The sequence below is a fragment of the Schistocerca gregaria genome, chromosome 2 (assembly GCF_023897955.1).
Source record: "Schistocerca gregaria isolate iqSchGreg1 chromosome 2, iqSchGreg1.2, whole genome shotgun sequence".
In the NCBI taxonomy this organism is placed as follows: domain Eukaryota; kingdom Metazoa; phylum Arthropoda; class Insecta; order Orthoptera; family Acrididae; genus Schistocerca; species Schistocerca gregaria.
The window spans coordinates 851,120,586-851,134,414 of NC_064921.1; the positions used below are offsets into that span (position 1 = coordinate 851,120,586).

The 13,829-nt window shown below is 43.0% G+C and overlaps 1 protein-coding gene across 1 annotated transcript in view; it reads right to left on the reverse strand.

Annotated features, from left to right (window-relative positions):
- Positions 1-13,829, reverse strand: part of LOC126336008 (uncharacterized) — a 1,808,067-nt gene that overhangs the window by 22,305 nt on the left and 1,771,933 nt on the right. Inside the window, exon 4 of the mRNA XM_049999486.1 lies at positions 10,994-11,158. Coding sequence (XP_049855443.1) covers positions 10,994-11,158 — 165 coding nt within the window. The remainder of the gene's footprint in view (positions 1-10,993; positions 11,159-13,829) is intronic.

The following is a 13,829-nucleotide window of genomic DNA, read 5'->3' on the forward strand; positions in this document are numbered from 1 at the left end:
ATGGTTCGACTCCCCGTCATACGTAATATTTGTAGTACGAGTGCAAATTCTGTGATACTTAAAAAGATAGCTCATACACTGTTCGTTCTTGCTACATTAGCTACGCAGATTTACTACCAAATGGGGACTGCCTCTGTGTTTGCAACTCGAAATGTCGATGCACAAAGTAATTCCAGATATCTTACCAGATTGCATGTATAAGGGACTTCGCAAAGCACGACAGGCATACATTTTCAGTGAAAAAAAAAAGAAAAAAAAAAACATGGTTCAAATGGCTCTGAGCGCTGTGGGACTCAACTGCTGAGGTCATAAGTCCCCTAGAACTTAGAACTAGTTAAACCTAACTAACCTAAGGACAATACACACATCCATGACCGAAGCAGGATTCGAACCTGCGACCGTAGCGGTCGCGCGGTTCCAGACTGTAGTGCCAGAACCGCTCGGCCACTAGCGGCCGGCTTTAGTGAAACCCTGTGCGTTTCTTCATTTACTTGTAGATAGTTATAAATATGTTCGTTCTAATAATTAAATTTAATTAAAAATATTAAGTAATTATATAACATGAAATACACTAAAACTTCATGCAGATATATGTGGTTTCTTACCTCTCAAATACCATATAAATTAAGTAATATGACCAGTGATATATATAAAGTTTGAGCGGGAGCCGAGTCATCGTTTCACACTCGTTCGTCATACGAAGCACAAACGCTAACCACTTATTTGTTTTTTAGCAATTTGTTCGTAATTGTTCGTTGTATTTGGTTGTAGCGGTCGTTAGGTGACATCCGTTGAAATTCGTTGCTGATACCTTCACTTAGTTTTTCCAGCGCTCTCACCGAACACTCTGAGCTATAGTGCCGGTGTCACTGGACCACCACGAAAGTCCAGCACCTACGCCCAGATAGATAAGCCACATAATAGACGGGTAAAATTTCTCTTGCGATTTTCTTGGAATTGCCAGAATAGTTCACCTTACTGCTTGCACATTATTTTGTTTTAATGGTCTAATAAAGGTATAAAGCGTTTGAAGTAAACCTGTGATCCCACCGTCGTCGCCTACACTTGTAAGTATGAGAGAGCATCGCAATTGCCCAATGTGAACGCTCGTTTATCGGTTGCCGTAGGTTCCGGACACATGTCCATGTTGCCATTGTGGGTACCTTGTCCAAGGATCCGTTAGAAGCTGGTACGCCTTCCGCGGGTATCTCAGGGTGTTGTCTACATGCTTTAACAGGATTTTCGTTTCTCTCATAGGATGCAGAATGTGTCTTGTCCATTAATACAAATTAATGGCTTAATTCTTCAATTTTCTGGTACCTTTTTGTCTGATGAACCACATGGGTCGTATGTCATATGTACTGCAGACCGAAAAAGTGCCTTGATGGTGTCTCCTTGATCTCTTTGAGATGCTACAGACGTGTTTTGGTTGCTATTTTGAAATATTGAGCAGGGTGGGTATAACAAAACTTCGCCTCTTGAACCAGTGCAGAGGGGAAACTATGGTACACTGAAGCGCCAAAGAAACTGGTATAGGCATGCATATTCAAATGCAGAGATATGTAAAAAGGCAGGATATGGCGCTGCGGTCGGCTACGCCTATATAAAACAATAAGAGTCTGGCGCAGGTGTTACATCGGTCATTGCTGCTACAATGGTAGGTTATAAAGATTTAAGGGAGTATGAAGGCATCGGTCCATGTGGCTGAGCGGTTCTAGGCGCTTCAGTCTGGAACCGCACTGCTGCTACGGTCGCAGATTCGAATCCTGCCTCGGGCATGGATGTTTGTGATGTCCTTAGGTCAGTTAGGTTTAAATTGTTCTAAGTCTAGGGAACTGATGACCTCAGGTGTTAAGTTCCATAGTGCTTAGAGCCATTTGAACCTTTTTTTTTCAGTATGAACGCGGTGTTATAGTCGGCGCACGAGCGATGGGACATAGCATGTATGAGTTAGCGATGAAGTGGAGATTTTCCCGTGCGACCGTTTTACGAGTGTACCGTGAATATCAGGACTCCGGTAAATCATCAAATGTCTGATATCGCTGCAACTGGACAACGATCCTGCAAGAACGGGGCCAACGACGACTTAAGAGAATCGTTCGACGTGACGGAAGTGCAACCCTTCCGCAAATTGCTCCAGATTTCAATGCTGGACCATCAATAAGTGTCATCGTGCGAACCATTCAACGAAGCATCACCGATATGATCATTTTTTCCCTTGATGACTGCACGACACAAAGGTTTACGCCTCGCTTGAAGCCGTCAACACCGACATTGGACTGTTGGTAACTGGATACACGTTACTTGGTCGGAAGAGTCTCGTTTCAAATTGTATCGAGCGGATGGACATGTGCAGATGTGGAGATAAACTAATGAAGCTATGGACCCTGCATGTCAGCAGGGGACTGTTCAAGCTGGTGGAGGGTCTGTAATAGTGAGGAGCGTGTGCAGTTGGAGTGATATGGGATCCCTGATACGTCTAGGTACGACTCTGACAGGTGAAACGCACGTAAGCATGCTGTCTGATCACCTGCATACATTCATGTCCATCGTGCATTTCGACGGACTTGGGCAATTCCAGCAGGACAATGCTACACCCCATACGTCCAGAATTACTTCCGCTGGCCACCAAACTCTCCAGACATGAACTTTATTGAGCATATCTGGGATTCCTTGCAACGTGCTGTTCAAAAGATATCCTCGTACTCTTACGGATTTACGGACAGCCCTTCAGGATTCATGGTGTCAGTTCCCTCAGGCACTACCTCAGACATTAGTCGAGTCCATGCCACGTCGTGTTACGGAACTTCTGCGTGCTCGCGGGGGTCCTACTCGATATTAGGTAGTTTCTCTGGCTCTTCATTGTATGCACCGTTTGTCTACGTAACTTTATAGGAATCATATTCAGACTATGAACTGCAGGATTTGTTTCGTTTGCAGTGTTAGTGTCATGAGTTGCCGTTAGGCTCCGGTGCTGGTACTGTGACGTACGGAATAATCCCCTCTCTCCGCAAGAGAGGTGGTTTGATGCATGATGAAGCTCCACCTCACAATGCTCGCGACGGCACTTGGTTATTCCGTGAGTTAAGAAGAAATCGTATGATTGGAGGATAGTGCCAAACTGCGAGTCCACCAAGGCCACCCGATCGGAAACCGTGTGATTTGTGGCTGTGGGGTTACCTGAAGGACATTGTTTATTAACAGGACGCCATCAGACGGAGGTTGAAGATCTGAAACCGTGTGATTTGTGGCTGTGGGGTTACCTGAAGGAGATTGTTTATTAACAGGACGCCATCAGACGGAGGTTGAAGATGAGCACAGCAAGGGTGGTAACCGACGTCGCAACTGAAATATTTTAGGCAGCATTAGAGCAATCTCCAGGGCGGTTCCTGTCGTGGATACAGCTGGTCGTTACATTGAGCAACGATTATAGCTTGGAACGTAAATATGGTATGCAGTTAACAAATGTTGCTTGCTCATGTGGAAATTAAAATGTATTTCTTCCGATAGTAATTCGTTATTTCTCATCCTTACTAATGTTTCCCAAAGTTCCATTTTCCTACGATCAGTCGCTTTTCATGGGACCCTTTCAAATACTCTCGGTCCTGACAGGACTCGGAAGGCCCAGCGGTATCAACCGACCGCCGTGTCATCCTCAGCTGTAAGGCGTCGCAGGGTACTGATGTGGAGGAGCTTGAGTTCAGGACACCGCTCTTCAGGCCGTTACTTCTCAATCAAGTAACTCCTCAGTTGACCTCACAAGGGCTGAGCGCACCCCACTTCCCAACAACGCTCGGCAGACCACGGCAGTCACCCATCTAAGACTAGCCAAGCCCGAAAGCACTTAACTTCGGTGATCTGACGGAGTCACCACTAAGGCTAGGCCGTTGGTGCCTCTCAGTTAACAAAAGCTTAATTGTAACCACCATCTATACCGTTGATCTAATTGTTCCGTTTTGTGATACTTTCTTTGTGTAATAAACCACGTGAGATATAGGCCAGATGCGTTAATTACCGAGTATGTATTTTCGTAGTCTCCCCTTTCTTTTAAAATACTCTGACGGAAGAAAAGTCTCAATACCAAGAAGGAGTTGTGCGGAATAGACTAAAGTTGGTAGGCGTGTTTGTTCATCTGAAACATGATGTCTATTCGAATTTCGATCCAATTACGTGAGAGTGGGCTAGTAGCACCGCTATGAGGATGCAAAAACGTTTTGCTTTAAACACGCTGTGTAACGGTCGTGAGCGTTAGGTACCTTTGGGAATGGGCGTAGTGAGTTAACGTTAGACAAGAATGACTTTAAGGCAACGGAGAAGCCATTATCACCACCTCACCGAGTTCGAACGAGCTCCTGTAAAAGGGCTAAGATAGTACAGAGAGATCTGGCAGAAATGTGGTCACTGTACCTCATTGTCGGCAGCGGTCACGAGAATGTACCATTGCAAGAAGACCGGGCTCCGGACGGCCACGTGGCACTACCGAGAGGGAAGATCACCGTGGTTGGCGTGCGGCTCTAGCGCTTCATACTGCTTCTGCAGGAGCAGTCTGAGCAGCAGTTGGCACCACAGTAGCACAACGAGCTTACTTCAAGGGAAGCTCCGAGCCGGACGCCCTATACTGTCCATTCCACTGACCTCAAAGCACCGCCATTTGCGACTTCAGTGGTATCAATGTATAGCCAAACTGATCGACGTATAACGGGTCCTCAGATTTATTTTCCATTCTTTTGTGTATTATTATGCGTGAGCTTTTAAGCTGGTTGTGCGATAATTCTCGCACTTCATACATCGTGTTGAATTCTATCCGATCGGCGTGTTAGACTGTCAAAATCCCGAGATATTTGGACGGCCCTGCAGATAATGCCCCACACATTCTCAATGGAGGAGAGATCTGGCGACCTTCCTGGCCAAGATAGGGTTTTGCAACGACGAAGACTGGCAGTAGAAACTCTCGCCGTGTGCGGGCGGGCTTTACCCTGCTGAAATGTAAGCCCACGATGGCTGGTCCCGGCGGAGGTTCGAGTCCTCCCTCGGGCATGGGTGTGTGTGTTTGTCCTTAGAATAATTTAGGTTAAGTAGTGTGTAAGCTTAGGGACTGATGACCTTAGCAGTTAAGTCCCATACGATTTCACACACATTTGAGCATATTGATGGCTTGCCACGAAGGGCAACTAAACGAGGAATAGATTACCGTCGCCAGCTGTACTCCTAAAGCTGCGGCGAATGACAACCGAAAGAGACTTCCTAGGAAATGAAATGGCAGCCCCGACCATCACTCCTTGCTGTCGGGCTGTATAACGGGTGACTGTCAGGTTGTTATCTGACCGCTGTGCGACGGGTCAGGCTCTCATCGCGCAGTTTCCTTTCCCTGAAAGAAAATCCACCTACCTCGTTTCTTAGGTAGTTGCTGCACTCGCCTCTCCTGATAGCAGCTACTGGAAAAATTGCAGAAAAGCAGTGTTGAAGAAACTGCAATTTAATAGCCGCTCACCGGAGGCCGCGATACATGTTTGCTGAAATACAATCTATGAGCAATCTTCCTAAATAAATTGCGTTATTGGAATGGTAGTAATTGTTTACTCAAACGAGAACGCGAAGTTGGTAATTCTATTTAAGCTCTTTATTGTCTTTAAGCCTGATCATCAGCCCGCTAATCTACGTTTGAAGAAAGTTCAGTTCACAATTCTATCCACACTCAAACCCCGCCAGAATTAGCTTTCAAAGTTACGGAATTTACTTAACTGCAACACAGACGATTTTCTAACATACACGTTTGCAGTCGATGTTCAATAATAGTTCGTTTTTTAACGTTAATGCTCGCCATAAGCACTTAGTAAAAGTTTACGAAGTACCGCCACGCTTTTAATTATTAAAGTTACTCGCGTCTTTCGCGGAACGAAAAGTCACAACTCGCTCAAACTCACACTACGCGTTACTGGACTCTTCCAGTCTCAAATCGCACAGTACCGAACCGATGAAGCCGTTTTATGACTTCATTTTACACATTATTCGCGAGGACACATCAAGCATGTCTCTTCTCGATCACAGTTCCTTCGCGACTCCTCATCCACTCGCGACTCACTCTCCTAGTCTGCTAACCGTCCTCGCATCTCATTGGCTCACACATCACACAGCCAATCAGAATTAACTCTTTGGGTGCGCCTCGCGCCAAAATCTAGCACGCACCAATCATGACTTCTGAATCATTTACGTCATGATTTCTTGTTACACAAAATTTACTGTATAATTTAACAAACCGAAAGGAAAACTAGACTTTACTTTATTTCCAGAAATTATTTAAATACTCGCGAACGTTCTGGCTGCTTGTACAATACCATACACTCTTGGACATCCGACATTCACTAAGATGGGGAACCACTGGCGACTCTGTTCCCACGGTTACATCGTCTGAACACTTGCGAGTTCCAACCTAGATTTTATACACTTGCAAAGAATGGCGAATGTCCCTCTTTCATTCACTCAGGCACACTCATTCACTCTCACCTACTCATATAAAATAACTGTTCACAAAAATTCAAAACATTTATGGTTTTAACAAAGTTATAGGTGAATTTCTAAAAGTAAAATTCTCAAAATAAATACAAAAGCACGGAAGGTGATTTTGTTTCATAGTTGGATGGTCACTGAAGGTGATCTATACATAATGGTATTTATTTAGACTCGAAAATTGTAGAAATTTGCGTTTTCTGTAAGATTTTTCTAATTTCCAAAATATGCAGGTTTCAAAGCTCAAATTTGGATGACTTATTTTTATTCATAACAGAAACTAGTATATTAACTTTTAATTTCCTCAGGTTCCTCAGTTAGAAGTTATTAAAGATGAAAGTTCCACGTTATACACGCGGCTAGTTAGCGCACAGGTCTTACATTCTCACGGTACAGACATGCCATATGGTCGTGACGTCAGACGAACGGACACCGGTAATCTGCCCGCTACAGCACATATGCTAATCTGATGGCTACTTTACAGTCTGTCTACATTTCACAGTAAATATTTGATAGATAACTGTGCGCTCGCACTAGTTGCGACGCCACAGCTGTCCGGGGCGTCTCCACACAAGTTTCAACTGGTCATCCGGGCTCGTTTCAAAACAGGACTCGTTTATGACGATGATTCAACTCCAGCCACATACATTTTAGTCAGTATGTGCCCGATACTACTACAAAGGGTTTGTTGGTATACAGAGGTTAATAGTAGTCGACCCAAGTACCACCGTGAGGTCAGTTCCCCTTCTGTGAGCCATCTCTTACTGGTCCTTTTTTTCAGTGAATAACTAGTTGCACATCGGATCGATAATATTGATGAATCCGGTGCCCTGAGTGCCTTTCTGACGTTTACTCTGCCCTCACGTTCTGTCATATCTCTAAGTCGAGCAATTCCTTTTTGACGCTGTTTTCGGCCATGTTTCAAGCCATCGTCGTCTATTCAAACGCCGATTGCTTCAGCCGGCTTCTATGAGCCCAACTATCCTGAAATCTGCGTACATTGTTCACGCGCTTGTTGACGGGGCGTAGTCACTGTCCAATTGAGTACATCAAATTAAATTCGCAGAGACTTTATGTCCTGGTATCGACATGTCCCCTTCTACTGTCCTTGCTAGCTGCGCGGTGGAATTGCGTTGCAGAGTCACACATTCATCCTTTGGCCACCAAAGTATGCGATTTTGCATTTGCCATCGATAGCTACAAAAATGTCAGTTTCTCACCAATTTTTGGAACTCCTTCCCGGTACCTCTTTTTAAATTTTTTTTTATTAATGTATTAAAGTGGAACTTTATATTCGATGTCGCCGGGTGCTGTGACCGGTACGGTCGCAGGTTCGAATCCTGCCTCGTTCATGGATGTGTGTTAGGTTTAAGTAGTTCTAAGTTCTACGAGACTGATGACCTCACAAGTTAAGTCCCATAGTGCTCAAAGCCATTTGAACCAATTTTTTTAATTTCGAAGACACCGATGGGGTTATGTCTGTTTGTGCTGAATCAGTGCAGTTTTCGTCTGTATGTGTGTGCGGAATACCTGTGTTCAAGCACACTTTACTGAATTTGTATTACTGTAACAAGTAATTTCTGTGATAGATGTCGCGCAGTTGAATACCTTCTCAAATTCTGATGCGACGACCTTCCCTCGCCGGTGATTTTGTGACTGTACTGATATTGTGTGTCCCGCCATTGATTAACAGTTTGAAGTTATGACTCTTTACATAGGTGTTGTGATACGAATTTATGTTCTTTCGTGTAAGCCTTATAAGAATATAGGGTAAAGGATTTCTATGCAGCAATACCATAATAATTTCCGCTGTTCCGTTGTTACTTCTTACCCAATGCCTAGCACGGCGTCCCTAAAATAAACGCTGATCACTGTTTCTGCTACGCTCGAGTTCGTGCCATAGTAGTTATTTGACCTCTTAGGTTTAGGGATTAAATAGAATCAGAATGCTGAAATATATACGTTACGGACAATAAAGCAGCCACGGGAAATGTCGTTCAAGGCCGGTTGCTAACAACAATTTTGACTTTCCAAGGGCAATAATGTGAATTCAAATGAATTAACGAAATCTGAGGTACGAAGGTGTAGTTATTTAAAACAAAATTGTCCAACAATTCAATATTTTTCCGAGTCTCCCCTGGGCTAATGTGTAGTAAATGCTCTTTTTCAGGGACATTACTTGGAGCGGCTTCAAGAAACGAAAAAGCGGCGTGATTATAAAGATTAGCCACCTTAATATAAAAGGCCGTGCTGAAAAGGAATTCCTCGGAATTTCTTACGCTTAAACTCTCAAGCTTTCGAAATAAAAAAAAAACGTTATTAATGAACTACATCTTTATTCTTCATGTCTATGTGCTTCTCAACATAGTCACCCTTGCAACGAACACATTTCTCCAACGAGAAACACCTTTCTTGATATCGTCACTGTAGAATGTTTGCTGACGGAGCCATAACCTCACCTCTTGTTGCACCACTTCATCACCATCAAAGAGAAGTCGTCTAAAGCGTTCTTTAAGTTTTTGAAACGTGCGAAAATATGACGGGTGCCAAATCGGGACTGTGTGGAGGATGATCGATGACGATGAGCTCAAGGCGTCGGATTGTTGAAAAGGCGCAGCGCTTTTATGATGTCTCGCATTGTTTTGCTGAAGGAGGAGGTGCCCCACCTATGGACGAACTCTTCGAATTCGAAAATCGATTACAGCACCGACATAGTAACGTAACACACCCCTAAGTTACATGCTACAATTCGGAGCTCGCTAGAGCAGAGGACTGCATAATATGGACATGAAGAATAAAGATGTGAAAAGTTAATGAAGCTTGTTTTATTTAAAAAGGTTTGAGAGTTTTTACATAAAAAATTCGGAGGCATTACTTTTCAGCACGCCCTCGTATGTATGAAGTAGGTTTGAAATTAGTGTTATACAACTATACTTTCAGTTTAAAATATACTAGGTTCTACAAAAACTTTGTACGAGTATACATTAGCTAGCTTAGCGCCCTCTGCTTCGCCACCACAGGCTGTAAGGTCTGGAATGTTGTTCACAAACTGTAACACATTATAAACTTTTCACGCTGATTAAGGTCATACAATCATGGTCTTTTCCAATGTATTTCTAACCAGAAAAGAGATTCTGGAAGCTATAATCTAAGGTTTTCGTTAATCATGCCTTTTGAGCTCTCGTGGTGATATTTACATAAAAACTTGTATCCCCTAACACATATTTCCTTGCACCTAACCTACAAATGGAAACCAATGTTCATAGATTTATCTTCACATTTTTTATTATAAAGAAATATTCATCCCCCTATTTCAGTCCCTTAAGGGTTGAATTTCGAAAAACAGTGAAAGGCGTACTTTTTAATCTGTAACAAAGAAGCCAAATGTCATTTTTCAAGAGTTTAGCTTTAAAAATGCCTTAACAACGAAATGTTTTCGTAAAATATTTCACCCTCTATTTGACCCTCTTAGGGGTCGAATAAAAAAGAGTGAAACAGGTATTTTTTATTTTTAATCTAAAAGTCAGCTACCCATTTTTGTACATGTAGCTTTACAAATACTTTGATGGTTGTTTAATAATGATTTATTTAAAAAACGTCCATCCACTATTTCAATAGGGGTTAAATTTCCAAAAATTGTTTTGACCGAGAAACCAAATACCAATTTTTCTAGGTGTAGCTTAAAAATTGCTTTAGACATATTTTCAAGAAACATTTCATCCCCTATTTCACCCTGTTAGGGACAGAAAATAGAAAAATCCGTTCTTGAACGACGCAGAACATTATTAGATAAACACCCTCCACAAATTTTAAGTTTCTATCCTTAGTGGGTTTGGCTAGGCGATGACGAATCAGTGAGTCAGTCGGTTACCACAATGCCCTATAATATACAGCGATTATTCAGGGCGCCTGTAAAAATCTGTTATTGTTTTAGGTACGCCTACGGATATATTAAGGTATACGTTTTCCAGCTCAGAAATCAGCCTCTGGATTGAAAAATTATTGTAGCTGGAAGAAACACTGGAGTCGTCCGAAGGAAGAGACATAACTGTAAGAGAAGCAGCTCCGGCTAACAGTAGATCAGCATTTCAGCCCCTCTGATAGGCGATGTATAGTAGGGCTGCAAAGGTGTCACCCTTTGTAGGCCACGCGTGAGATACGCTTTATCCGTGTGTCGTCTTGCTAGGTAACGCCTGCGGGGGCAGGCAATCCACATAACACTTCTGTACCGCTTGGAGCCTGTGTGCCCCGTCGGATACAGCAGATACACAAATACCAGTATATGCTTTTTATATATCTATATATCCACAGAAACGCTTGACACATCTACACCGACTCCTCAAAGAATCAAGAAGAGTATGGCTTTGTTTACTGGGATTTAACGGGAGTAAGAAAGTAAAGCTGCCAACGGAATAATGATTGTGACTGCTGGACATTTTTGGCTGAACTTGGCAGAAACAGCGTGACAACACGGCTGGGTACTCACCACGTTGACGAAGTCCTGGAAGGTGATGGCGCTGGTCTTGCGCTCCAGCGCCCTCTCCAGCAGGATGTCCCGCTTGTGCGCGTCCACCTCGGCGGCGAACTCCGGCTGGTTGAGCACCTCCACAAAGTCGTCCCACGGGATCTCGCCGAAGCCCTCGGGATCGTACTGCCGAACAAACCAAATGCACGCCAATTACAAACAACATACTCACGTGGCGCTATTAAACTGTAACACCGATCAGCTCAAGCTGGTACACGTTGGTACGTGCATCACTGAAGACGAGATTGGTCCCAATTAGTCCCGAGAGCTTGGAATACCTGAGAATGTACTCCCTTGGCCCGAATTCCACCCTCCTCCTGTTTCATCTGGGGTACTGAGCTTCGAGGTCAAGTGGAGAGAGAAGAGATTACCAAATGAGAAGTGCAAACGTGAAACGCTCTAAGTGCCGTTTCTTTAGAAAACGCGTTTTCAGTGCTCTTGTGTTCTCGGTATTCTGTTGCATAACCCTAGACGTTCACAATGTGTCAAATCTGAAACCCTTCTTTGTCAATAACAGGATATAAGAAGGTGGGTCAGACCTGAATGCAGGAGTCTGATATGGAAAGGTTGTTAATTATGTAACTTAACATTTATTTTATCCACATATGTACACAGGCATACATTTATCTTTCAAACTGTTCGCAAATAACATGAAGCACTTAAAACAACCCTGTGCGGTTTCGTAAAATAAATCTTTACAATCGAGCAAAACGGAGGTAAAACAATTGAAATTTTAAATACCCTCATTTAGTTCCCGTGACAAGGCTCATAACTTTCAATAATACATTAAGCAAACGCAGCGTTATAATTTATGCCCCAAATAGAAGTTTAACTAGAAGGGCTAACGACACAGACTCTATAAACAATACCAGTTTTCGTCATCAAATTTACAATGAAATTTAACAGTTAATTAAAATTTAAAATGAGCTATCACGATACTCTAAATTTATTGCTTGACTATATCGGGACAATTTTATATACTCATATTCGAAGCTGGGAGCATGATATAATTCAAAAACCAAAAATTCAACTCATTCATACGTCAAACTATCCTCTCAACTGAGTGAGAGTCACTTGACATCATGGGAAGCTTAACGAAGAAGAACTCGATATTAACGAATAGAATTAATTTCTTCACCCTCCTGGGCATGCCACTTGTACAGCAATGTTCTGGAGCTGCCCTAGTGCAGAATCAACGCAGAAATTACTTCACGGCCGCTACCTTGCTCGCCACCGCAGAACACAAACCCAGCCCAATCCTTCACAGTCGTTGTTTAAGACAAGTGTTGCATAAAACCCGATGTTTCAACAGATAAACATCCAATCAATAAAATGCCAATTAAGGATCCTCTGACCGATGCGGAACCGACTTCTGGGCATGGAAAGTTGCTAAGATGAGCACAACTTCAGTTAGGGTTGAAACGTCGACAAAGTCTTTCGTTAATTGGAAATCTCAAGCTGCTGCATATATTAACCCAACTATATTAACTAAGCCCGCGAACGTTAAAGTACAAAGTTCATCTCCTCAGCAGACGCGCCTGGGCACCAGATAATTCCATCAAGTGGTAAAATTCCGCCACAATTTAAACGGCACGTCCGCTCACCAGAAAAGGAAGTTCAGACATCAACTCGGTCACGGCAGCTCGCGTTGTGCCTCTGCCAGATAGCAGCACTTCCACAGGCTGGCCCGTCAGTCGAGTGTATTCTGCTTCCCTGGCTCTGTACAGATGTCACCTTTACAACTGCCACGGTGCTGGAAGTCCTCACCGTCCTCGACCAGCGTCCTCTCTCCTTCGCTCCGAAATCTCCAAGAGAGACCCCAACTCAGCGATTCACCTGCTTAAAAGCCCGCCGTTCGCGTACCACCTCTGGGGCAAGCGGATACTCTTTGTACCCACAACACGCTCGCAGGAAAATCGATACAGGCGTATCAAAATCATTGAGAAAATGTTTCAATCGTTATTAGATAAAGCATGGTCTTTGTGCCAAGCAATGAGTCTCTACGTCATAGTTCCAAGAGCCGTTCTCCGTTTCGCCTGGGATGGTCTGAAGGGAAACATAAATATTTCTTGAGTGGGCGCAGCTTTCGGAGCTGCGACTGAGACAAACACGAAGAAAGCTGAGGAAGGCATATGCCCCGCAAGAATTACACAAAATTCAATGAGTACAACTGACTACTTTGATTTTAAAGATACTGGTGTCAGTGCGGGCGTGTGCGATCTCCAACTGCAATACGATCATACTCACCCACATCAAATAGTTCTTACAAATTCTTATGCTGAAACAGAAGAATGGAAAAATGTCAAAGACTATGGCTAATGTGTACCATGACTTGTTTCATCTGAAAGATCTGCCGTGTTTATCAGTTTCAAAACGGAAACACCTGTACGATGTTGCCATTTATTCATCAACAGCATTGGGTGTTTTGGCACAAAATTTGTTTCATCTGATCGCAAGAATGGAATTGCGTACTAAGCAGATTTTATGCTTGAAATTAATTTTGTTATTCTCTTATAAAATTTTTAAAAGTTATGGTAGATGACTTTTCGTGGCTGTAGTTACTGGTTAAAATGTTACTTTTGTATTTCTGAACTTATGTTATCAGGAATAAATCGTGGTGCCTCAGTATTAATGGCATATGAAACAAAGACTTCCTTAGTGGCTCTTAGAACCAGCAAGTTGCCTTGTATAGTACTCAGAATGTTCTTTACAAATTACTTATTTTTTATTTGTCTCATTTTGTACAGTAATGATGTAAGCAGCACAATTCTGTCAGATCAGAAGCCTTCCTCAATTT